Source organism: Chiloscyllium plagiosum, chromosome 7 (genome assembly GCF_004010195.1).
Source record: "Chiloscyllium plagiosum isolate BGI_BamShark_2017 chromosome 7, ASM401019v2, whole genome shotgun sequence".
Taxonomy (NCBI): domain Eukaryota; kingdom Metazoa; phylum Chordata; class Chondrichthyes; order Orectolobiformes; family Hemiscylliidae; genus Chiloscyllium; species Chiloscyllium plagiosum.
The window spans coordinates 85,281,519-85,309,398 of NC_057716.1; the positions used below are offsets into that span (position 1 = coordinate 85,281,519).

Genomic DNA, 27,880 nt, shown 5'->3' on the forward strand with positions numbered 1-27,880 from the left:
CTACAGGGAGAGGCTGAACAGGCTGGGGCTGTTTTCCCTGGAGCGTCGGAGGCTGAGGGGTGACCTTATGGAGGTTTACAAAATTGAGGGGCTTGGATAGGATAAATAGACAAAGCCTTTTCCCTGAGGTGGGGGAGTCCAGAACTAGAGGGCATAGGTTTAAGGTGAGAGGGGAAAGATATAAAAGAGACCTAAGGGGCAACTTTTTCACGCAGAGGGTGGTACGTGTATGGAATGAGCTGCCAGAGCAAGTTGTGGAGGCTGGTACAATTGCAACATTTAAGAGGCATTTGGATGGGTATAGACAATAGACAATTGATGCAGGAGTAGGCCATTCAGCCCTTCGAGCCTGCACCGCCATTCAATATAATCATGGCTGATCATTCCTAATCCAGTATCCTGTTCCTGCCTTATCTCCATAACCCTTGATTCCACTAAGCTTGAGAGCTCTATCCAACTCCTTCTTAAATGAATCCAGAGAGTGGGCCTCCACTGCCCTCTGGGGCAGAGCATTCCACACAGCCACCACTCTCTGGGTGAAGAAGTTTCTCCTGAGCTCTGTCCTAAATGGTCTACCCCGTATTTTTAAGCTGTGTCCTCTGGTTTGGCACTCACTCATCAGTGGAAATATGTTCCTACTGCTAGAGTGTCCAATCCTTTCATAATCCTATACATCTCAATCAGATCCCCCCTCAGTCTTCGAAACTCAAGGGGAGACAAGCCCAGTCGCTTCAGTCTTTCAGTGTAAGGTAATCCTGCCATTCCAGGAATTGACCTCGTGAACCTACGCTGCACTCCTTCAATAGCCAGAATGTCTTTTCTCCAATTTGGAGACCAGAACTGCACACAGTACTCCAGGTGTGGTCTCACCAGGGCCCTGTACAGCTGCAGAAGCACCTTTTTGCTTCTATACTCAATTCCTCTTGTTATGAAGGCCAGCATGCTATTAGCCTTCTTCACTACCTGCTGTACCTGCATGCTTGCTTTCATGGACTGGTGTACAAGAACACCCAGATGAATAGGGCATATGAATAGGAAGGGTTTGGAGGCATAAAGGCCAGGTGCTGGCAGGTGGGACTAGATTGGGTTGGGATATCTGGTCGACATGGACGGGTTGGACCGAAGGGTCTGTTTCCATGCTGTATATCTTTGTGACTGTATATACTGAATTTGGTCTCTTGGCCTCTTGTACCTGTGCTTCAATCAATCAATCCATTTCAACCCTTCCTCAGCTCCTTGCTTTTCCCTTGTTTTTCTTCAGTTCCTTTTTAAAAGTTATTGGATCTGCTTTCACCATCCTCTCAGGCAGTGGACTCCAGGATGACATAACTTGTTTCATTTTTTAAAAAATGTTTCATCAAGTGACTTTGGTTCTTTTGCCAGTCTTCTTTAAATGACTGTCATCTCATTATGGACCCTTTTGTCACTGACGAGTTTCTTTTTATCTTAAGAAAATTCATAGTTTTGAACATATATTAGGTTTCTTCAATTATCTCTGCTCTAACGAGGACAATAGCAGCTTCTCCACTCTATATCACTCAAGTCCCTCCTCTCTGGAGTTCTTTTGAAAGTTTGGTGCCCAGAATTAAATGTAATACTCTATCTGAGGCCTAATCATTATTTTTTGAAGTTTTAGCCTAACTTCCTTTAATAATTTATGCCTGTAATAATAAATTACAGGATTCCATGTACTTTTTGTAAATTGCCTTCTCAACTTGTCTTTCAGTAGTTTATTTATACATGCCAGTCTTCCTGTTCCAGTGCTGCTTTTAAAATTGCATGTTTTTACTTTTATCTTTGCTAATTTTTCCTACCAAAGTAATTTACTTTACACTTTGCTACATTTAATCTTATCTGCTATTTGTCTACATATTCCTCAATCTTTTTTTTTCCCCTGAATACTACATTGCTGAGCTTTGAGTCATCAGCAAAGTATGAACTTAATAGCCAAGTACAGGCCATTAGTATATATCAAAACCGCAGCAATTTAAGTGAAGCAAAGAAATCAGCAAAAGCTACATTTGTCTCCACCCCTCGGGTTTTGTCTGTCAGACAAATGAACCTGGTTTATTCTGTAAATTTTAAGCATCTATTTTAAAACAGTCTTGATGAAACCTTGAAACAGCAATTTGGCTATATTTTCTGCGCGTCCTGTGAGAGTACGTGCAGAAAATACAGTACACCTGTATTTGCCCACAGTACACCTAAATTGCTACCTCTGTCTAAGTAGCTTTTGTTTCAGGTCTGATGGACCACTGAAATCCTTGATTAATAACCAGATGTTGTTTTAGCATTTCACTAAACTGACTTGTGCCGAAGGCAGTTTGCCTGATCCAATATTATCTCAACTGTGCATGTGTTTAACTTCAGTTTTACTGTTTTGTTTCATTGTCGAGTCTTTTTGTTTACACGTTTGCTTCCTCTCCTGAAGAACACAAGCATTTACATGCATGTGTACACACATTACACCCAATAACCATGAGTAAATGTGTGAGGGGACTATGCTGTGACCAAACCAATTCAACGATTGAGAATTTGCCCTCTACTAATCTGCCACTCTTCAGATTGCCATTGCACCATGAAATTAATTATTTTCATCATAGACTCATAGAATTCCAGCAGTGTGGAAACAGGCCCTTCGGCCCAACAAGTCCACACCAACCCTCCAAAGAGTATCCCACCCAAACCCATTCCCATACTCTATTTCTCTACATTTGCCCTTGACTAATGCACCTAGCTTACACATCCCTGAACACTATGGGTAATTTAGTATGGCCACTTCGCCTAACCTGCACATCTTTGGATTGTGGGAGGAAAACGGAGCACCTGGAGGAAACCCACACAGACACAGGAGAATGTGCAAACTCCACACAGGCAATCACCCGAAGCTGGAATCAAAGTGGGTCCCTGGCGCTATGAGGCAGCAGTACTAAACACTGAGCCACCATGCCACCCCATGGTGCTTCAGTGGTTATAGACTAGTGGTTTAATATAGACTGATATCCTTTCTGAGTTGCAATTTCAACCTTTCAAAATGTCTCCTTTTGCAACTCTTTTTTTTATCTTTAACTTGTATCTTTTAAGCTGAAGTGGGAAACAGATTTTTATCTTGAGCATGTTGGTACCTTTATTTACAGATGTTATTGCCATGCATGTGGATTAGTTTCAGAATTTCATCTTCAGAACCAGCAATACAAGGAATGATACAAATCAATGTTCAAGTTGTTTGTACTGAATTGGTACCTTTTTTCACAATACAATAAAATGTTACAAAATAGAGCTAAAAGTCTGTCTTTTGATTAGATTAGATTAGATTCCCTACAGGATAGAAACAGGCCCTTCGGCCTAACAAGTCAACACCGACCCTCCAAAGAGTAACCCACCCAGACCCTATCTCCTGAGCTAATGCATCTAACCTATGAACAATTTAGCATGGCCAATTCACCTGACCAGCACATGTTTGGATTGTGGGAGGAAATCAGAGCTCCCGGAGGAAACCCATGCAGACCCGGGGAGATTGTGTAAACCCCCCACAGACAGTCACCCAATGCGGGAATTGAACCCGGTCACTGCTGCTGTGAGGCAGCAGTGCTAACCACTGAGTCACCATGCAGCCCCTTGAGCAAAATGTTCTGTGCTCCTTGAAATCTTTGTACATGATTGAATCTGAATATCCTTTTGTAATTATAGCAATACACTGATGCTGCATTACCTTGGATAGGCCAGTGTAATTTCAATTGTGTAATGAACAGTGAAGAAGTTTATCTAACATTTCAGAGAGACCTTGATAAATTTGGTCAATTGGCTGAAGAGTGGCAGATGGACTTTAATTTGGCTAAAAGTGAGAAATTGCATATTCGGAGGGTCAGTGTGGACTAGTTGGGCCGAAGGGCCTGTTTCCAAACTGTAGGGAATCTAATCTAATTTCCTGGTTTATACACTGCCCTACTGTGTAACTATTCTTTAGGGACCTATAGATTACTCCTACCAAGTACTTCTCTTTGCTATTTCTTATTTTTCCCCAGACTAATTTCAAATCTTGATCTTCTGTGCTTACGTCATTTGTCATTACAGCACTGATCCCATACTTTACCAGCAAAGCTACTCCACCTCTGTTTCCTTGCAGTCTATCTTTCCGATATGCTGAGCACCCTTGGATATTCAATTTCCAGACCTGATCTCTCTGCAACTTTTCGCGACCAAATCATACTCTTTTGTTTCAATTTGCACCATTAACTCATTAATTTTGTTTTGAGTGCTTTGTGTGTTTAGATACAAAGCTTTTAAATTTACTTTACTGGTAAATTTCCCAGCACTTTTATAATTCCTTGGTGCATAAAATAACACATCTGTTCTGTCCCTCCCCTTTATTGTCTAGTAACCATCTGCCACATTGCTTATGTGCACTCTCAATTTGGGTTTTCTAATTTCCCCTACAAATGAACCCCCACTGTCCACCTATTTAGGTTAAAGCTCTGTCTACAACAGTAGTTATAAGATTGGCTAGGACTTTGGTCCATTGGTACGAGTCCCTTCTTTCCCAGTCTTGGTGCCAATCTCATGAATTCTCCCGCACCAATCTTTAAGCCACACACTTAACTGTTTAATCCAATTGACCCTGTGCCATTTAGCTCGTGGCTCAGATAGTAATCCAGAGACTATTACCTTTTTGGTTCTGCTTTTTAATTTAGCTCCTAGTTGTTCATACTATTTGTACGAATTTGTATCATCGATAGTCACAGGTGAGCTACTGGAAGACTGGAGGTTGGCTAATGTGGTGCCACTGTTTACGAAGGGCAGTAAGGACAAACGAGGGAACTATAGACCAGTGAGCCTGACCTCCGTGGTGGGCAAGTTGTTGGAGGGAATCCTGAGGGACAGGATGTACATGTATTTGGAAAGGCAAGGACTGATTCGGGATAGTCAACATGGTTTTATGCATCGAAAATCATGTCTCTCAAACTTGATTGTGTTGTTTGAAGAAGTAACAGAGGATTGATGAGGGCAGAGTGGTAGATGTGATCTATATGGACTTCAATAAGGCATTCGACAAGTTTCCCCATAGGAGACTGATTAGCAAGGTTAGATCTTGTGGAATACAGGGAAAACAAGTCATTTGGATACAGACCTGGCTCAAAGGTAGAAGACAGAGGGTGGTGGTGGTGGAGGGTTGTTTTCAGACTGGAGGCCTGTGACCAGTGGAGTGCCACAAGGATCGGTGCTGGGTCCTCTCCTTCGTCATTTACATAAATGATTTGGGTACGAGCATAAGAAGTACAGTTAGTAAGTTTGCAAATGACACCAAAATTGGAGGTGTAGTGGACAGCGAAGAGGGTTACCTCCGATTACAACAGGATCTTGACCAGATGGGCCATTGGGCTGAGATGTGGCAGATGGAGTTTAATTCAGATAAATGCGAGGTGCTGCATTTTGGGAAAGCAAATCTTAGCAGGACTTATACACTTAATGGTAATGTCCGAGGGAGTGTTGCTGAACAAAGAGACCTTGGAGCGCAGGTTCATAGCTCCTTGAAAGTAGAGTCGCAGGTAGATAGGATAGTGAAGAAGGCGTATGGTATGCTTTCCTTTATTGGTTAGAGTATTGAGTACAGGAGTTAGGAGGTCATGTTGCGGCTGTACAGGACATTGGTTAGGCCACTGTTGGAATATTGCGTGCAATTCTGGTCCCCTTCCTATCGGAAAGATGTTGTGAAACTTGAAAGGGTTCAGAAAAGGTTTACAAGGATGTTGCCAGGGTTGGAGGATTTGAGGTATAGGGAGAGGCTGAACAGGCTGGGGCTGTTTTCCCTGAAGCGTCAGAGCATGAGGGGTGACCTTATAGAGGTTTACAAAATTATGAGGGGCTTGGATAGGGTAAATAGGCAAAATCTTTTTCCTCGGGTCGGGGAGTCCAGAAGTAGAGACTATAGGTTTAGGATGAGAGGGGAAAGATATTAAAGAGACCTAAGGGGCAATTTATTTCACACAGAGTGGGTGGTATGGGTATGGAATGAGCTGCCAGAGCAAGTGGTGGAGGCCAGTACAATTGCAACGTTTTAAGAGGCATTTGGATGGGTTTATGAATAGGAAGGGTTTGGAGGGATATGGGCTGGGTGCTGGCAGTTGGGAATAGATTGGGTTGGGATAACTGGTTGGCATGGACAGGTTGGACCAAGGGGTCTGTTTCCATGCTGTACATCTCTGTGACTCTATGACTGTAGATATTTTAGAAACTGAAGAACCTTATATTATTAAACAGGAACTGGCTGTTTTCTTTTCATTTGTAAGATATTAATAGGTCAATCCCTTTATGATTTTTTTGGTCAGACAATACCAGTTCTAGTCAATGTGAGAATGGACAAGACAGGAGGAAAATATTGGGGTTTGATAGCAATTGCTGATTACTCCACTGCCATAGTAGTTTTTTATTCTTGCTTTGTTTTTTTTTAAACAGAATTTAAACTCCCTAGCTGATATAATGGGGTTTGAACTTGTGTCTCAGTTAACAGAATTCTGAAATACAGTGTAGATACTGCCTTTTGAAATAAACTGAGGACGATGTTGGATACATCATGTAAATTGACGTTATATTGTGAGGTAACTCCTGGCCAAAAGTTGGCTTCAGTGAATATAGCATACCTAAAAGGGATTGATTCTTCAAATAGCATGGTCTTTCCTTTTCCTGAAATATTGTTTAATGTCACCTTTCTGAATTCTTTAAAATTGAACTGTTTGTACTGAGCTTTTACTTTTATTTTTCTGTTTCAAGCTGATTTCTATCATCAGTCTGACATTCCTCACCCTTATAATCTCAAGTTAATGATTAGAGTACAGTGATTTCATATCCTTCCTCCAGAGCGTGCCAATTCTTAGAAATGGAAAAGTTGATAGAATAGTTGTATTCTCCACTTTGTTTTCATGGACCAGATAATTTTTTTTCTGATTTTAGTTGGTTTTGGATATTTTTGTGCCTCTTTTGTATTAAGCATGAATGCATCATATTATTCTTCTGGTTTGTGGAATACACCCCTAATCAGGCTTTCCCTGAAATTAAAAGACATATAATAATTAATTAAACTGCCTTTAGTCTGTCATCTTCCCCATTCTCTCAACTCTGTTAGTTTTACCTTTTGTTCAGCTTTTTTTTTCTCCCCTCAATGCTATACATCTTCTTCCTGTGAAGAGCACAACTTTTTATCTTTCTGGAGCATTTGTGTAACTTGTTCCCAATATTTAGAGGTTCAGAGAGCTAAATGTAGCTTTTTATGCCACATGTTAAAGTTAGTTTATGATACTTGCCATACTATACAAGCTTTTTTTTATAATAGGTATTTACAGACACTGTCAGGGTAGAAGGCCCCATATTTCAGCTGAAAGCAATTCTGTACTTTTCAGCTTGGAATGAAGGTGAATAAAACTCCGGACAAGGGAATGACTTATTAAAAACCCTCAATTGAATCTCTTGTCAGAATCAGTTGATTTGTCATATCTTGCATATTACCTTTAGATAAAGCTCCACTTGTTACAAATGATAGAAATAGGCCTGTGATTATAGCCAATAGATAAAATCCAAACTTTGGTTTTGATCTGTGTTGTTTCAAAGCAATTTCTGTAGATTATATAAATGCTGTTAGAAGGCAATTGTTTTAACTGTGCAACTAATTGTATCAGTTTATATTGAATGATTCATCAGTTTAGGTTAGCCTGTATTATTAAATGTACTCCCTTGTAACGTTTATTGATGTGGGAACAGAGCAAAACTTGCAAAAGGACACTTCTTGAATTTAATAAAAACATTTTATGAAACAGGCATGACAAAATGAGTAAGTGAGGACTGCAGATGCTGGAGATCAGGGTCAAGGGTGTGTTGCTGGAAAAGCACAACAGGTCAGGCCGCATCTGAGGAACAGGACAATCGACGTTTCAGGCATAAGCCCTTCATCAAGATTGAGGCTTGTGAGCTAAAGTGGTCGAGACGTAAATGAGAGGGACATGGAGCTTGGGGTGGGGAGGTCGCTGAGAATGCAATAAGTAGATGAGGGTGGTGAAATCCACATTAATCCTGTGTGGTTGGAGTGTTCCAAGGTGGAAGATGAGGCGTTCTTCCTTCAGGCCTTATGTTTGGCGATGGAGGAGGCCCAGGACATGTCCTTGGTGGAGTGAAAGGGGGAGTTAGTGTTTGGCCACGGTATGTGGGGTTGCTTCGTACGTGTATCCCCAAGGTGTTCTCTGAAGCATTCTGCAAGTCGGCGTCCTGTCTCCCCAATGTAGAGTAGACTGCATTGGGAACAACGGATGCAATAAATGACGTGTGGAAGTGCAGGTAAATCTATGATGGATGTGGAAGGCTTCTTTGGGGCTTTGGACGGAGGTAAGGGGGGGGAGGTATGGGTGCAGGTTTTGCAATTCTTGCAGTGGCAGGGAAGGTGGGTTGGTGGGGGTGTGTGGACCTGACAAGAGATTCGCAGTGGGAATGGTTTTAACAGAATTCAGATAGGGTTGGGAGGGTATATATCTCTGGTGGTGGGGTCCGTCTGTTTGTGGCAGAAATGGCAAAAGACTATGCAATGTATCTGGAGTTTGGTGAAGTGGAAGGTGACGACCAGGGTGGGTTTCTGACATTGTTGCAGTTGGAGGGATGGGGTTTGAGGGCGGAGGTGCGGGGAATGGATGAGATGCATTGAAGGGCATCATTGACCACGTGGGAGGGGAAATTGCGGTCTTTGAAGAAGGGGCCATCTGATGTGTTCTGTGATGGAAGTGGTCCTCCTGGGAGCAGATGCAGCGGAGGCGGAGAAATTAGGAATAAAGGATAGCATTTTTATAGGAGACTGAGTGGGAGGCGTAGTAGTCCAAGTAGCTGTGGGAGTCTGTGGTGTGCAGAAGATGTCTGTGTTGAGTCGGTCACCTTTGATGGAGATGGAGAGGTCTAGGAAGGGGAGGGAGGTGTCCAAGATGCTCAGGTGAACCTGAGATCGGGGTGGGATATGTTGGTGAAATTGATGAACTATTCAACCTCCTCATGGGAGCACGAAACAGTCATCATCGTAGCGGAGGTGTATAGGATCTGGATGTCCATGATGAAGATGAGGCGTTGGGGCTGGGGTAATGAAAGTCATGGAGGAGGTAGAGGGGGGAGAACGTCGATGGGGGAGTAGGACAGTATCCAGGTATGTGGAGATGTGTACATTGGGACAGGAGCAGGCCGAGACAATAGGTCAGCCGGGGCAGTTGGGTTTGTGAGTTCCCAATTTAAGGATCCATTTTTAAAACTAGTTTTGATTTGGGTGCTAAATAGATGTGCACAGTTAATGTTGAGGCATTACTTGATTAATAACCATCTCTCGTGAGTTAATTCACCGCTTTCCACCAGATGAAAATTTCAGATCATCATGGAAAATATCACGAATTAACAAAAGTGTACAGAATCAGCAGTAACAAAAGAATGCCACTGAAGTTTCTGTTGAGTGGTGATGTGCCTTCTTAGTAAAATGCTCATATGTTGGGGCTTGGCAAGATGCTACATGTGCATTTAAGTTTCAGATAAAGACTGAACATTAATTTTGGAACTCAGGATTTGGCATTTGTACCCACTTGTAACAAATATTGAAAAATCAGTGGTAATTTGCACATTGAATCAATTAGCATATGGCCCAGCATTACCATCAATCCAAAGATTACAGGAAATCATGCCAGGAGGAGACCAGACACTTATGTCCAATACCAAGGTGCCAACCTTGTGAAGATACAACACCGTTTGGCAGATCAAAGTTTATGCAGTTGAGAGTGCTAAGAGATTCCACTCCAATGGATCAAATCAAAGCACTGCAGTTCTGTTACATCCAGTCGTGAATCAAATAACCCGTGGATAAATAACCAAAGGTATCCTTATTCTCATTGATGCAGCACCGAAGGAGCACATTCAAAACTGAGGCTAGAGTGGACCATTTGGCCCCTTTGAGCCTACTTCAGACATTTAATAAGCTTATGACAATAGAAAATGCTGGAGAAACTGAGCAGGTCTGGCAGTTGAAAGAGAGAAGGAAGATAACATTTCTTTTTCAGAATTGAAGACAATCCCATTCAGAAGATTTCATTTCAGAAGAACAATCAAATTGAAATTGAAAGATTAACTTTCCCCACAGATACTGTCAGACCCGCTGAGTTTCTCTGGCATTTTTTTATTTTTATTTCCGTTTTCTAGCACCTGGAGTTTTTGCTTTCATAAGATCATGGCTGATCTGATTGTGATCCAAAATTCATTTACATGCCTATCATTGATATCTTTTTGGCTTCATTGTTTATTAAATATCTTTCCAATGCAAAATCAAAGTGGTCATGTGTCCATCAGTGCAAAAAATAGATTAAAGCATTTGCGAGCATCTTCCATGAGAAGTCTGAATGGACGATCTATGTTTGCCTCCTCTTGAGGTCCCCAACATCAGAGATGCCACTCCTAAATTCATTTGATTAAGCAAAAACTGAAAGCACTGGACAAAGCAAAGGTTATGGGCATTGGTAACATCACAGCAGTAGTATTGAAGACTTGTATTTCCAGTCAGGCTGTTGCAATGTAGTTACAACCCTGGCATTGACTCAATCTTGTGGAACATTGCCCCAAGTAAGTTGCAGCCTCAAAAAACGAGACATAAATCCAGATAATTACAACTTAATCAGGGTATTCTCAATGATCAAAATGATTGATTGGAAAATCAAAATACTGCTGGTGCTAGAAATTTGAATTAGTATTAAAAAGTGTTGGAGAAATCCTGGAGCAACTTTGGAACAGACTCCAAATGTTAACTTTGTTTTTTTCTCCAGGATGCTGCCAGACCTGTTGAGTGCTCCAACACTTTCTACTTTTAGTAAAGCGATTGAAGTTGTTAGCAACAATGCTATCAAGAGCAGTTAGTCAGCAGTAACCTGCTGATGGTGCTCAGTTTGTGTTGTGTCAGGGGTATGCTGCTCCTGACCTCATTAAACCCTGGTCCTGTTATAGATAACACCGTTGAACTCAAGATGGAGTGAGTGTGACAGTCCATGACTTCAAGGTAGTATTTGACTGAGTATTGCATTCAGGAACCCCAGCAAAATTGTAAATGAGTGGGAATTGAGGAAGAACTCTCCATTCACTTTAATTATAGCCACCACATTGATTTCCAATAACAACAACATTCCAATTGTCTCAATCATTGCTCCAGAAGTTCTTCAGACAAGGTTCCTTGGTCCAACCATCATCATCTGCTTCATGGCATATCATAAGACATAGGAGCAGAAATTAGGCCATTTGGTCCATTGAGGCTGCTCTGCAATTCAATCATGGCTGATAAGTTTCTCAATCTCATTCTCCTGAGTTCTCCCTGTAATCCTTGATCCCCTTGGCAGTCAAGAACCTATCTATCTCTGCCTTAAAAATACTTAATGATCAGGCCTCCACAGCCGTCTGTGGCAATGAATTCTATAAATTCACCACACTCTGGCTGAAGAAGTTTTTCCTTTTCTCCATTCTAAAGGGTCTCCCCTCTACTCTTGGGCTGTGCCCTCAGGTCCTAGTCTCTCCTGCCAATGGTAACATCTTTCCAGCATCTAGGCCATTCAGTATTCTGTAAGTTTCAATTAGATCACTCCTCATCCTTCTGACCTCCAATGAGTATATAGGCCAAGAGTCCTTGAGTGTTCCTTATATGTTAAGCTTTTCATTCCTGGGAATATTCTTGTGAATCTCCTCTGACCCTGCTCCAGTACACCCTTCCTGAGATATGGGCTGCAAAATTGCTCACAATACTCCAAATGTGGTCTGACCAAGTTTTACAAAGCCTCAGAAGTACATCCCTGCGTTAAAATTCTAGTCCTCTTAAAATAAATGCTAACATTGTATTTTATTCCTAACCATCGACTCAACCTGCAAGGTTACCTTCAGAGAATCCTGGGCAAGAACTTCCAAGGTCCATTGTACTTCAGATTTCTGATTTTTTTTTCCCCCATTAAGAAAATAGTCCATACCTCCATTCTTCTTACCAAATTGTAAGACCTTGCACTTTCCCACATTGTATTCCATCTGCCAATTCTTGCCCACTCTGCTAACCTGTCTAACCCATCACTGGGATATTCATTGATGAATGTTTGAGTAACATTCCAGACTCAAGAAAAAGCAGTCCATATTAATGTGTAGTGTGATATGAACAATGTTTGGTTGTCGGCTGATAAGCAGCAAACAAAATCAGACTGCAGGTACTGCAGTGATCATCTCCAAGAGAGAATTTAATCATTTTCCAGATTCGGCAGCACGTCTGTTGTTTCATCATCCAATATCAACAACCTTTGGATTATCGTTGATGAGGAACTGAACTGGATCAGCCACGTAAGTGAAAAGCTATAGGAGTAGATCAAAGGCTGCAAGTAATTCACCACCTGATTCTCCAGAGCCTGTGCACCAGGCACGAGTCAGGATTGCAGTGGTATCCATTCCACGCAAGTAGAGGAGTGCAGCTCCCAACAGCACTTGAAGCTCAATACCATCCAAGATTATCAGCAGGTACATGGGACTAGCACTACCTTCAAGTTCCTTTCCATGCCACTTACCATCCTGACCCAGAACTATCTTGCTGTTCCTTCACTGCAACTGGATCCAAATCCTGTAACTTCCTTTCAAATATTACTGTGGATACACCATATCTACACAAGATGAACTGCAATGGTTCCCTACAGCTTCCTGCAACCTTTTCGAATAGTTAGGGATTGGCAATAGGTATTGCCCTTCTTAGCAGCATTAAGAGAATATGGAGTCAATAGCAATTCCAGTCCAATTTTGCAATAGATGTACATTCTTGCTTGCAGCAGTCATCCTGTAACAAGATAAAATTGTGATACTGCATATTTGTGAAGTGCTAAGAGTTCAATAATTATATTTACAATTACAGGGTTTCAGATTTGGCAACTGTTGCTTTGCTATCCTAAAGAAATTGCTTTGGAAGATCCTATGAATTTTTTAAAAACTTTTGCTTCACTTTTCTTTCACCTTCATTGGTATCACCAGCCTTTAAAATCATAGGGAGGAAAAGACCTTATGCTTTGACAAGGTGATTAGTGTTTAGTTTTTAACTGAACAAATTCTACTAATTTACAACTATGCCTGTTAGGATGGTTTATTTACTTTTTATTTATTGTAAATAAGTTTTCTTTTTTTTTGGCTTGCATGGACTCTTGCTCCCATGTGTTTGCTCTGCTCCTCGGGAATATTTTCTTTGATGTGCAGTCTGTAGTCATGTATGCAGGCCAACATAACAGCTAATTTGTGTGCAATAAAATCTGAGCAATTTTTTTTGAGGAAGGTGCATTGGCCAGTCTCTGGCAACGAACAGTACTTTGCAGTTTTTTTTAATCTACCTGAATGGGTACACATAAGATTTAACATATACATATACACCATCCTGTTTTGTAATTATATCCCTTTGTGTTGCATTGAAATATCAATTCAGATTATGTCCTCATATTCAGAACTAAGGCTTGAACAAACAACTTCCTGCAACAAGTGCTTCCACTGTGCTTGAAAGGGAATATGCTATGGGTACTACATTTTGTTTAAGTAGATCAGTAAGTAACATAGAAACATGGAAAATAAGAGCAGGATTCTGCCACTATTCCCTTTTGAGCCTGCTCAGCCATTCATTATGATAACACCTGATCATCCAACTCAGTTCAGTTGCCTGTTTCTGCTATTCCCCATATCCTTGGATCACTTAAGCCTATACTACTCCTTCTTGAATTTGTACATTGCTTTTGGCCTTGGGTGAATTCTGTAGTCGTAATCCCATCCGCTAAACACTCCGAGTGAAGACATTTCTGCTATCTCAGCCCAGGTGGTCTACCCAATATTCTTAATCTCTGACCCCTTGTTCTCGACTCATCCATCGTCACGAAAATGCTTCCTGATCTGCCCTGTCTCATGCGATAAAACTTTATAGGGTTCTAAAAGTTTTTTTCTCACTCTCCATCTCCCTCTCCCTGTCTAATTCTCTCACCATCACCCCCCCAATGGACTTCCAGCAAATATGAACATTTGCTCATACAGCAGTCCTGCCACCTCAGGAATCAGTCTGGTAAAGCTTGGTTGCACTTCATAGCTGGAACATCTTTCTTCAGCCAAGGAGACAAAAAGTGCACATACTAATCCAGTTATGGCCTCAACAAGGCCCTGCATAATTGCAGTGAGATATCTTTACCACTGTACTCAAATTCTATTGCCAAAATGACCAACATATGATTAGCTACCTTGATAGCGCGCATATGCAGCAGGCATACCTTTAGTGACTGGTATATAAGCATGCACGCTCTCAATTTATAACCATTAAGATAATCCATCTTCCTGTTTTTGCTGCCAAAATGGGTAATCTCACATTTACCCAGATTATACTGCATCTCCCATGCATTTGCCACTGACTCAACTTGCAAATTTGGAATTTTTACTTTTTAATTACAGTAATACAATCATAGACATGTACAGCGCGGTAACAGACCCTTCAGTCCAACTCGTCCATGCCAACCAAATATCCTAAACTAATCTAGTTCCATTTGCCACACTTGGCCCATATCCCTCTGAAGTCTTCCTATTCATGTTCCTATCCAGATGCTTCTTAAATGTTGTAAATGTACCAGTCTCCATCACTTCCTCTGGATCAGTGGTGCTGGAAGAGCACAGCAGTTCAGGCAGCATCCAACGAGCAGCATCTGACAGCTCATTCCATACATGCATCCAAATCATTAATATGTATTGGGAATAGCTGGGGCCGTAACACTGATTCTTGAGGTACAGCCCTAGTCACTGCCTACTATCCAGGAAAATACCTATTTATCACTACTCTTTGTTTCTTGTCTCCCAACCAATTTTCCATCCATCTCAATGCACTACCCCCAAATCCCTTGCACTGTAATTTTTCATGCTAATCTCTCAGGTAGGATGTTGTTGAAAGCCTGCTGAATGTCCAAATAAACCACATCCACTGGCTCCTGCTCACCAATTCCATAAGTTGCATCCTCAAATAATTTGTCAGGCGTGATTTCCATTTCATAAATCCCTGCTAACTGTGACTGATCATCCTCGCGTTTTCCAGATGCTCAGCTTTTACAATGGACTCTAGCATTTTCCAAATTGCCGACATCAGGCTGACTGGTTTTTTAATGCCTTGTTTTCTCTCTGCCTTCCTTTAACAATCAAGAGGTAACATTAGCTACATTACAATTTCTAGGAAATGGTATGGAATCTATAGAATCCTGGACGCTGACCACTAGCTCATCCACTATTTCCAGGACCACTTCCTTCGGTTCTCTGGTATGTAGATTATCAGACCCTGGAGATTTATCTGCCTTTAATGCATAAATTTCCCTGACACTATTTCCTTTTCCTACTGATTTTCTTCAGTTCCTCCATATCATTCCATCCTGTACTTCCTGACATTTCTCATATGTCTTTTTACAAATACAGCCATTTATACGTGATGACCTTTTTCATGAGAACCTTTGTCTCAACTGCACAGTTTTATAAGATGTTCTGAGGTTTGGAAATAAAACGTTGTGAGATTGCTTTGATCAATCAGTGAAATTGTCATAGAGTCATAGAGATGTACAGCATGGAAACAGACCCTTCGGTTCAACCCGTCCATGTCGACCAGATATCCCAACGCAATCTAGTCCCACTTGCCAGCACCCGGCCCATATCCCTCCAAACCCTTCCTATTCATATACTCATCCAAATGCCTCTTTAAATGTTGCAATTGTACCAGCCTCCTGTACTTCCTCTGACAGCTCATTCTATACACGTACCAGCCTGTGTGTGGAAAATGTTGCCCCTTTTATATCTTTCCCCTCTCACCCTAAACCTATGCCCTCTAGTTCTGCACTCCCCCACCCCAGGGAAAAGAATTTTTATGTTTATTCTATCCATGTCCCTCATGATTTTGTAAACCTCTATAAGGTCACCCCTCAGCCTCTGACGCTCCAAGGAAAACAGCCCCAGCCTGTTCAGCCTGTCCCGATAGCTCAAATCCACCAACCCGGGCAACATCCTTGTAAATCTTTTCTGAACCCTTTCAAGTTTCACAACATCTTTCCAATAGGATCGAGACCAGAATTGTATGCAATATTCCAACAGTGGCCTAAAGACCAGAATTGTATGCAATATTCCAACAGTGGCCTAACCAATGTCCTGTACGGTGACACAATGGTTAGCACTGCTGCCTCACAGCGCCAGAGACATGGGTTCAATTCCTGCCTCAGGCAACTGTCTGTATGGAGTTTACACATTCTCCCTGTGTCTGTGTGGGTTTCCTCCGGGTGCTCCGGTTTCCTCCCACAGTCCAAAAATGTGCAGGTTAGGTGAATTGGCCATGCTACATTGCCCGTAGTGTTAAGTGAAGGGGTAAATGTAGGGGAATGGGTCTGGGTGGGTTGTTTTTCGGAGGGTCGGTGTGGACTTGTTGGGCCGAAGGGCCTGTTTCCACACTGTAAGTAATCTAATCGAAGTAATCTAATCTAATCTAAACATGACCTCCCAACTCATTACTCTGACCAATAAAGGAAAGCATACCAAATGCTGCCTTCACTATCCTATCTACCTGCGACTCCACTTTTAAGGAGCTTTGAACCTGCACTCCAAGGTCCCTTTGTTCAGCAACACTCCCTAGGACCTTACCATTAAGTGTATAAGTCCTGCTAAGATTTACTTTGCCTTAGCTGATGATATAATGTGTTATCGAAATATAAAGGATTAAGTATGAAACACAGCTCTGAATGGCTTGAAGTTCTTGCAATTAAAGCAATCAAAACATGCCAAGCCAAGTCTATACTGGCTTCTGGTGCTATTGTATATGGAGTAATGGGGCTTAGAATATGAAAATGGAATTTAAAGATTAAACACTGATTCAAGTTATTTATACATATGTATTTGTGAAATGAAGAAATCTCTCTCCTTTTCATGTTTACTTAATTCATAAGCAAACCTGCTCATGATGGCTCAAATGATTTTCAAATGGCTAAAGTTTGTATTTTAGATAATATATTCAGACAGTGCAGTGTTCCTCAGAATCCATGACCAGGTATCAGTGCACTGTGCAGTATATGCAAATATCTTACAGCACACCTCTATAATCATTTTCTTGATGATAAACTAATTGTTAATTTTGCATAAAATATTGATAGTCGGTTAACTAAACTAAATTCTTGTCTATTTACAGGGCGTTATATAAAGGCTGGTATAAAAGCTATGGATGCAGTGAGAAGCAACGTCAGGAGGCTGCTTTGCCAAATGTGAGAACCATCTGTATTTCGACGTGCTGGGAAATATACGTTAAAGAGAAGGATGTGTTCTACTGTGGCTTCAGTTGTAGAGAGATTACCCTGACCCTAAAAAGTCAAGACTAGTCTGCGGGAATCAGTAAAGTTGAATTAAACTGCTGTATGTCAGAACATATATTATCCTCTTAAAGCTCAGAACCTAATAAAGGCATTTGTAAATCATGTGCATTCTGATTAGAAGGCAGCCGGCTCTCTCCATGTAGCTTTACTCTCCAGCTGAAAACGCTCTGATTCATCCCACAACACTAAATGAATGTGGATTATTATGAAGCAGTGACTTTATATAAAATGGTGGCTTTTGAAGAGATGATTCCTCATTGACCTGGAACATCTCCCTGAATACTTTGTACAGTGGACAAACACTGTACCATATGGTCATGTTTCAGAGGCCATGATGACATGAAATCCAGAGATATCATCTGACTATTGATATCTTTGAGGTGTCACAAGCAGAAACATAAAAATGAATGGAGGAAATGAGAATGATGGTGAAAAGGATGGCGGGGGGCCAGCAGTCCAAGTTCCAATAGGATGGCAGCGGCAAGTTGACCAGAATGGAGTGCTGTACATGAGGTATGTGTTCCATTTCTTTTAAGGTTGTCAATGTGGCGAATGGGAAGAAGGTTTGAATAAAGAGAAAGCAAATTTGAGAAATGCCTCTGGAGTCAAATACAGGGTACATAGAAATTGTGATCAAAAAACTGTTTCCTATTAATATTTTTGTGCTGGTAATTATTTTTACTCTACCTTTTTATGGTGTTTTGCATAGTTGGAAATGCCCTCCAGCTCCATGACGTAATTACTTGCCTTGCAGTTTACTCACTCTGTAATCTGTTTACTCGGCAAAGTTATGGGTTATTTAATTTAAACTTTTCCAATAGGACTGACTATTTCAAGTGTTGACTTCTTTTAAAGTGAACATTTTGAAAGTTCAGTGGCAGATGAGTGCTGTAATTTAATGGTTTACACCATTCTAAGGACTTACTTGCTTTCATCAGTAGTTTTTTGTGTCATGGAGCAAGTTAGTTCGCACTAATGACTATTACAATGACCTTGTACTTGAATTAGAAAGAGAAAAGCAGTAACCTTCTAGATTGCTCTTGAATAACTGTTAAAATTGTGGATGTGGATGCTAGTTAGACTGGGGATTTGCTCTTATTTTGCTTTAGCATATGGCCTTTGTATATGTACCGATTCATAAGCAGTAAGATAGTGGTTAAATTACACAACAGTTTGTAACTTTCTGAACAGTACCACAGCTCTTGCCAGGAATAGTTTTAAAGAGTGATAAATGTTAAAGTAAGAGTAAGTAAATTTCAATATTTTGCTGATGCTTCACTCAAAGGCATATGGTATTGACCTTTTTTAAATATTAGATAAGAATGGTATCTCAAAACACTTCTATGTCTTTCAAATCGTGACCAGAAACTTCTGAAGCCTGTCCTCTGGCCTTCACTGCTCTGTGTAAATGTTCAGTTTCCATTTTGTGGTGTAATTTGAGGAAACGGAATTATGGTGAAAAATATTCCAAATGGTTTTTGTTAAATAGCTTTATTTTCTCTATGTCATTAAGTTGACTAGCTTTTGTTTCTCATTTCATGTTTTCCTCACATTATCTGTATGAAAATCCTGCAACATTTTTTCTTATAAACTCTGTTATCAATTCAACCTTTTCCAGTTTATTACAGAGATGGATGGGGCTTCTTGAAGATTTTAATTTGAGTTTTTCACTCACTGATGGTAGCTTATTACATGCACTGACTTGGCCTCCTTCAACAGAATTTTATAATGTATATTACTACTTTTATGTAATACCTTTTCATACAGAAAACTCCCCATAGTGATCTGCGAGGACAGATGAAATGTATGGGTTAGAGGTCGGTAGGCATGCCAAGCTGGAGAACATGGCAAAGTAAAAGCTGGGTCGGTAGTGGAAGGATTTGTGAACTATAATTAAGATTTTAAATTTGACCATTGATGGGCATGAAGTCTGCCCCACAGTACCAGGGACCCGGGTTCAATTCCAACCTTGGGCGACTGTGTGGAGTTTGCACATTCTCCTTGCGCCTGCGTTTGTTTCCACCAGGTCCTGCCCCCAGTCCAAAGATATGATTTGGCGATGCTAAATTGCCCATTGTGTCCTCGGATGTGCAGGCTAGGTGGATTAGTCATGGGAAATGCAGGGCAACAGGGACAGGGTAGATGTGGACTCACAGGGTTGGTGTGGACTCGATAGACTGAATTGTGTAGCAAGTAACTTGATTGACTTGATTTATTTATTGTCACATACGTTTGGATTCAAAATACAGTGTATATAATTCCCACTCTATGGTGTCATCTTAAAACACACAAATAAACCAGAGCATAGAAAATAGGGAAAAAAAATAAAGACATCAAGTCCAACTTGACAGTCCCCCTTAAATGCTGAACTGTGGTCTTGGAGCAGCCAGCCACGGCTCCCTTCTCTGGCATCATCTCACCTCCATTGACTCTCAATGTTTGACTACCATCTACAAGGAAAACATCAGGTGTGTTGGGATACCCTCTAAGTGCCTGGCTGGGTACAGCTCCTCCATTACTCAAGAAGCTTAAAACTATCCAGGAAAAAACATTCTGCATTATTGGTACCCGATCTGCTGCCTCCACCACTCTCAGCAGCATTATGCCATCCACCGTATGGACTCTTTACAGCTAACCTCTGACATCACTTTCCAAAGGAATAACCACTACCACCAAGGAGGGCAAGGCAGCAGACGTATGGAACCACTGACCTACAGGTTCCCCTCCAAGTCATGCATCTTCAGAATGGAACTATATCACCATTCTTTTATTATTGGAGGATCAAAATTTTGGGACTTTAAGCAGTATCATGAGTGAACTATTGCATGAGCTGCAGTGTTTCATGAAAGCATTCATCACCGTTTCAATGACATCTAAGATTGGGTAATAAATGCTGGGTATAGCCAGCAACGATCACTCTTGGGGAAGAATAAAAAGCAGAGGAGAATTTCTTCTCAACATTAATTAACTTAATACCCCCAAACCTTTATTCTTCAGACATAATCAAACTGGAAAGGAAGATTAAGAAAACCTACTCTCCCTGTTCCTATGGAAACAAAAACTGAAACTGAGATCAGAAACCAAAGCTGCTGTGTAGAGTAAAATTGGTTGAGGCTATTTAAAGAAACACAGAGCCATTCATGTTCAGTAATAGAACTTGATGCTAAAAATGCAAGCTATAGATTACAGAGGCTAGCTCCAACAGCTGAGATTAAGCAAAGACAGAGTTTCTGCTTTTGGGTTTGATGGCTTGTGCAGTTGAGATCACAAATAGATTTTGCAGGTGTCTTCCGCTTTTGAAGACCTTGCCCATGAAACTAGGCTTAGTTGTGCACTGCTGTTGACTCAGGATTGAACTAAGTTCTAGAAGAGGAGTGGCTTTTCAAGGGAAGCAGAGTTTTGAAGGATTTTGTTACTGAGTTTGCCCTATAGATATTTTCTCAATAACATCAATACTCTAACCAATAAAGGAAAGCATACCAAATGTCGTCTTCACTATCCTATCAACCTGCGACTCCACTTTCAAGGAGCTATGAACCTGCACTCCAAGGTTTTTGTTCAGCAACACTCCTATAGGCCCTTACCATTAAGTGTAGAAGTCCTGCTAAGATTTGCTTTCCCAAAATGCAGCACCTCACATTTATCTAAATTAAACTCCCATCTGCCACTTCTCAGCCCCTAGGCCCATCTGATCAAGATCCCGTTATAATCTGAAGTAACCTCCTCCTTTGTCCATTACACCTCCAATTTTGGTGTAATCTGCAAGTTTACCAACTAAACCTCATATGCTCACATCCAAATCATTTATATAAATGATCAAAAATAGTGGACCCAGCACCGATCCTTGTGGCACGCCACTGGTCACAGGCCTCCAGTCTGAAAACAACCCTCCATCAACAGTCTCTGTCTTCTACTTTCAAACCAGTTCTGTATCCGAATGGCTTGTTCTCTCTGTATTCCATGCTCACCTTGCTAACCAGCCTCCCAAAGGTTACCTCAGATTACAACGAGATCTCAATCAGATGGGCCAATGGGCTGAGAAGTGGCAGATGGAGTTTAATTTAGATAATTGTGAGGTGCTGCATTTTGGGAAAGCAAATCTTAGCAGGACTTATGCACTTAACAGTAAGGTCCTAGGGAGTGTTGTTGAACAAAGAAATCAGGAGTGCAGGTTCATAGCTCCTTGAAAGTGAAGTCACAGGTAGATAGGATAATGAAGAAGGCGTTTGGTATGCTTTCCTTTACTGGTCAGAGTATCGCGTGCAGGAGTTGGGACATCATGTTATGACTGTACAAGACGTTGGCTAGGCAACTGTTGGAATATTGCATGCAATTCTCCTTCCTATGGGAAAGATGTTGTGAATCTTGCAAGGGTTCAGAAAAGATTTTACAAGGATGTTGCCAGGGTTGGAGGACTTGAGCTGGGGGAGATTTTGAATAGGCTGTGGCTGTTTTCCCTGCAGCATTGGAGGCTGAGAGGTGACCTTGTAGAGGTTTATAAAATCATGAGAGGCATGGATAGGATAAATAGACAAAGTCTTTTCCCTGGGATGGGGCAGTCCAGAACTAGAGGGCATAAATTTAGGGTGAGAGGGGAAAGATATAAAAGAGACCTAAGGGGCAACTTTCTCACGCAGAGGGTGGTACGTGTATGGAATGAGCTGCCAGAGGAAGTGGTGGAGGCTAGTACAATTGCAACATTTAAAAGGCATTTGGATGGGTATATGAATAGGAAGGTTTGGAGAGGTATGGGTTAGGTGCTGGCAAATTGGACTAGATTGAGTTGGGATTTCTGGTTGGCATGAGCAAGTTGGACTGAAGGGTCTGTTTCCATGCTGTACATCTCTATGACTCTGTAACATGTTAAGAAATATTGTTGCACACCTCTGGAGCAGGTGAGACTTGAACCCATACTCAGCGACAGCGGTACTGCCTTTGTACCGCAAGTGCCTACTTAGAGTTTGCTTATATGCTGAATACACTGCTCAACCAATTTAGGAGCATCCACTTGTGTTTGCCATTTAATGAGTAATTTATAGCTTATAATGGACTGCAACTTGCTTGTTAGTTCATACTTAACTAGTATTAACTTTGGATTTTGGCGGAAGTATTAAAAGTTAATAAGTATTAAAAGTTAGTTTTGTTTGATTTCGAGTCACTCTCATTTTACATTAAAATTTCTTTTAAATCATGGAAGTTTATTTCATTTTTTTGTGAATAATTTTGATTCCGATTTCTGCTACTGTTAACAAAAGTTACTGGTTTTGCCTGAGATAGTGAAACAGAAGCCTCAAAATTCATTAACCGATGTTCAGCTCTCCGATCACATTGTCCCTTTCCTGATCAATTCCTGTTCTGTAAAAGACCAGAACAGCACCACTTCCCTCCTTTTACCTGTTTCCTCACTCAACACATCCTGATTACTCTCCCAATTTTTCTTTTATCATTTGATTAAGACTGAGAGTAATTGTAATTTAATGCTCAGGCAAAGTTCAATGCTAAATGCAAACTTGAAAAGACTCTGTAAAGACATCAATACTTAAAATTTCTCACTCACCAAATTTCCCGAGTTAAGCAAGTACTTTGTCTTGGAGTACTGATTTAGCCTTCCATTTACAAAGCTCTTAATGACTGGGTTAGATACACGATTTTAAAAAAAGAATAAATTCACTGTTCTAGAAATAATTCTTCAGAATACTTGGTGAGTTTGCAAATTATTGCTAAAATTGCCAAATGTTGTTCTTAAATGTGTTAGGTTGCAGTTATTTCCAAATTGTAAGTTTGTTTCTTGATGCATTTCTATGCTGAAGCATGGAATCCTTAGGTTATGGATGATTTTATTTCTGTACATATGTTTGGATGTTCATGGTGAAACTTGGAAATAAATAACTTATCTTGATCTAGGATTGTTAGCTTGATTACTATCAATGCAGTCCCTTGTTGTTAGAGCCATGGATGGAAGTCACATCAGGAGTGAAGTTGACTTCGAAATCATCTTTGCAATGGAACGATTTGGCAAAACTCTTTCTAGGCTCATATATGAAAAATAACTTGAACATCATTATAAAATCTTGCCAGAGCCCAATTCTATTACTTACTTGGGAGCGGCAGAATTAATGCATCCAATTTGGAACCTTTGTTTTATAGTTTTAGAAATCTAGAGGGAACCATTCTTGGTTATGTTTCACTGCTTATGAAGTTTTTAGAACATGCTATAAGTTTGACAAGTCTGGCTATTTGCATATGCAATGCAGCGAATATGTTGCTGTCCCTGTTATCAGTGATAGCTACAACTGAACTAGCTGGCGTCTAATGAATCCTGATGCAATGAAGAATGTTGCTATAAAAGCGTAGCAGGAGAGAATCCCAGCCTGAAGCTTAAAACCAGTTGGAAACTCAGCATCAGAATATTGTGGTTTCAAGTTCAACCCGAGCACTAAGTCCAAGCTAATAGATCAGTCCCATCATGTGAGTGCTCCTCTGTCAGAGTTGCTGTTTTTCAAAAACTCTTTCCGCTGGTTGTAAAGGATTCCCTGGAACTACTCTATCAACTCTTAACAAATGCCAGAATCTTCTGTTCAAATTTCATCCCTCAACCAGCACCTTGAAAAAGCATACTATGTATTATAACAACGTTGATTGTGAGATTAAGCTGTCCACAAATTGACATTTCAATGGAGATTACAGTTCAAGAATACCTAATTGGTTCTAAAGCATTCAGATATCCTGAAATCATATAAGATGGGATAAAAATCCATGTCTGTCTGTTTCTCTTTTACTGTTTCAAAGAATTCTTAGCAATAATTTGGTTTGCTGACCATGTATCAAATGAGATGTTTGGTTCCAGTTTGCAATGACAGTGTTGTTTGTGGTAACAACAGGCAAACCATCATCTAAAATTCTTGTGTATCAAATAGAAATGGTGAATGGAAGAATTCTTTCAGAGTAGCATGGTATCAACTTTAAAAATATTGAACCAAAGCAGCAAAATAAACAATGAATTAAAATTAGTTCATAAATATAATATGAGAGAAAGTGAGGACTGCAGATGCTGGAGAGTCGGAGTCGAAACATCTGCCACTGGAAAAGCACAACAGGTCAGGCAGCATCCGAGGAGCAGGAGAGTCTATGTTTCGTGCATAACCTCTTTATCAGGAATATAGGACAAGGAAGGGGGCTGAGAGATAAGGTGGAGGTGGACTGTGGGGAAAGTAGCTGGGGAGGCAATGGGTGGATGCAGGTGAGGGTTGGTATGATAGGTCGATGGGGAGGGTGGACAGGATAGGTGAGAAGAAAGATGGACAGGGCAAGAGGGCGGTGCCAAGTTTGACAGTTTGATCTGGGATGAGTTGGGGTTGTTTGGAGGGGAGGGGAGGCTTGGAAACTAGTGAAATCGATGTTGATGCTGTGTAGTTGAAAAGTCCCACGGCAGAAGTCATTGGGTGACTTGGATTTGGCAATGGAGGAGGCCAAGGTCTTGTGTATCCTTGGTGGAGTGGAAAGGGAAGTTCAAGTGTTCGGCCACAAGGCAATGGAGTTGTTTGGTGTGTGTGTTTCACATATGTTCCCTGAAACAGTCCGCTAGTTGTCGTTCCATCTCCCCAGTGTACAAGCAAACACGTTGAGAGCAACGGACACAGTAGATGAAGGTGGGTGGATGTGTAGGAATATATTTGCCAAATGTGAAAAGATCATTTGGAGCCTTGGAGGGAATTGAGGGGAGAGATGTGGGCACAGGTTTTGCAGCGGCAGGGAAAGATGCCAGATGTTGAGGGTAGATTAGTGGGGCATGGACCTAACGAGGAAGTCACTGGGGAATAGTCTCTGCGCAGCTAGGGGTCAGGAAGGAAATGACTCTGGTGGTGGGGTTTGATTGGAAGTGGTGGAAACGGCAGAAGATAATGCACTGTATCTGGATATTAGTGGGGTGGAAGCTGAGGACCAATGGGGGCGGGGTTCAAGGGCAGAGGTGCAGGAAGTGCAGGAGATGTGCTGGAGGGCATTGTTGTTGTTCATGCGAGAGGAGAAATTGCGGTCCCTGAAATGGGAGCCATCTCATCCCAGATTCAACCCTCCTAACTCGACAGCACCCTCTTGACCTGTCCTACCTGTTCATCCTCCTTCACACCTATCCACTCCACTCTCCTCACTGACCTATCACAATCACCCCCCATCTGCATCTATCTCTCGCCTTCCCACCCCAACCCTTCTATTTATCTCTGTGTCTTTTCTCCTGACCCCACCCCACCCCACCCAAACATTCCTGAGGATGGACTGATACCTGATATGTTGACTGTCCTGCTCCTTGGACGCTGTGCTTTTCCAGCGCCACACTTTTTACTTCAGTCATATACTATGTCGACTCAGATTGCTTCCTGAATTGCGATAAAAGGCTTCACTTTCTCTAATTTTGAAACAAGTTTTTTTTTCCGTTAAGTCCATCAGAGAGGGTAGTTATAGATGCAGGTGAATTTTTCAGCTAAGAGAGCATATGCCAAGATTAAGCATTGTATCAGCACTGCACTGAATAGTCAAACTAGATTGTGCACCCTATCCCTGATGTGGAACTTGAGCCTTGGTCAGAATTTTCTATCAAGCCAAGATTGAAACTTAACTTGCACAATAGCTTCAACAGTAATCATACACAAATGAATAGCGTTTCTTGATGGCTGTCAAATTAGATTGTCTGGAATCTGAGCTAAGAGACTGTTGCTGGGTAATGTTAATTATAAAATTTGATATGATTTGTGAACATTTTAGTTTCTGAAATCTTTGAATGAGAGAGAGAGTGTGAAATTAAGATAATCTGTTAAAATTTATCATTCTATTTGAAATTGAACAGAAATATGACTTCCAAGACTATTAGCTTAACGTAAAGGATTGGTGCTTGGTCCAATGGTTTACATAATTTATCCAAATGATTTGATTGTGATTGTAGGAGCTATGGTTAGTAAGTTTGCAGAGGACCAAAATAGGAGGTGTAGTGGACAGTGAAGAAGGTTACCTCAGAGTACAACAGGATCTTGATCAGATGGGTCAGTGGGCCAAGGAGTGGCAGTTGGAGTTTAATTCTGACAAATGTGAGGTGCTGCAATTTGGAAAGGTGAATCAGGGAAGGGCATATACACTTAATGGTAAGCTCCTGAACAAAGAGACCTTGGAATGCAAGTTCATAGTTCCTTGAAAATGGAGTCACAGGTAGACAGGATACTGAAGATGATGTTTGGTATGCTTGTCGTTATTGGTCAGTGCATTGAGTACAGGAGTTGGAAGGACATGTTTCTGTCAAAAAGTATGGCATTGGAAAAGCACAGCAGGTCAGGCAGCTTCCGAAGAGCAGGAGAGTTGACATTTCGGGCATGAGCCTTTCATCAGGAATCACATACTCAATGCACTGACCAATAAAAGCAAGCGTACCAAATTTGGTCTTCACTATCCTATCTACCTGAGACTCTAAAGGAACTATGAATTTGCATTCCATAGTCTCTTTGTTCAGCAACACTCCCCAGGACCTTACCAGTAAGTGGTGACATCCTGCCCTGTTTAAGGGCTTATACCTGAAATGTCGACTGTCCTGTTGCTTGGGTGACCTGTGTTTTTCCAGTGGCACGCTTTTTGACTCTGACTCTCCAGAATCTGCAGTCCTCGCTTTCTCTCGGGTCATGTTGCAGCTGTGCAGGACATCGGTTAAGCCATTATTGGGATACTGCATGCAATTCTGATCTCTCTGCGATAGGAAGGATGTTGTGCAACTTGAAAGGGTTCAGAAAAGGTTTATGGGGATGCTGCCAGGGATGGAGGGTTTCACCTATAGGGAGTGGCTGAATAGACTGGGACTATTTTTCCTGGAGCATTGGAGGCTGAGGGGTGGCCATAAAGATGTTTATAAATTCATGAGGGGCATAAATAGGGTAAATTGACAATCTTTTACTAGAACTAGAGGATATGGGTGTAAGGTGAGAGGGAAAAGATTAAAAAGAGGTCCAAGGAGCAATTTGTTCGCGCACAGGGTGGTGCGTGTATGCAATGAGCTGCCAGAGGAAGTGGTGGAGGTTGGTGTGATTACAACATTAAAAGGCATCTGGATGGTACATGAATAGGAAGGGTATAATTGGATATGTGCCAGATGCTGGCAAATGGGGCGAGATTAATTTAGGATATTGGTGGCTCAGTGAATACCACGACTGCCTCACAGCACCAGGGACCCGGGTTCAATTCCAGCTTCGAGCAACTGTCGATGTGGAGTTTGCACATTCTTCCCGTGCCTGCGTGAGGTTTCCTCCGGGTGCTCCAGTTTTCTCCCACAGTCCAAAGATGTGCAAGGTAAGGTGAATTAGCCATGCTAAATTGCCCATAGTGTTCTGGGATGTGTAGGCTAGGTGCATTGGTCAGGGAAAATGTAGAGTAATAAGGGAGGGGAATAGGTCTGGGTGGGTTACTCTTCGGAGAGTTGGTGTGGACTTGTTGAGCCA

General features: G+C 41.3%; 1 protein-coding gene across 7 annotated transcripts in view; it reads left to right on the forward strand.

Moving 5' to 3' along the window:
- Positions 1–27,880, forward strand: part of mbd6 (methyl-CpG binding domain protein 6) — a 239,446-nt gene that overhangs the window by 118,503 nt on the left and 93,063 nt on the right. For all 7 annotated transcript variants that reach the window (XM_043694121.1, XR_006312186.1, XM_043694122.1 and 4 more), the window contains one exon: positions 17,228–17,921. In XM_043694121.1, the coding sequence (XP_043550056.1) occupies positions 17,812–17,921 (110 nt within the window). In that variant the 5' untranslated portion in view covers positions 17,228–17,811. Of the gene's footprint in view, positions 1–17,227; positions 17,922–27,880 lie in introns of those variants that run through there.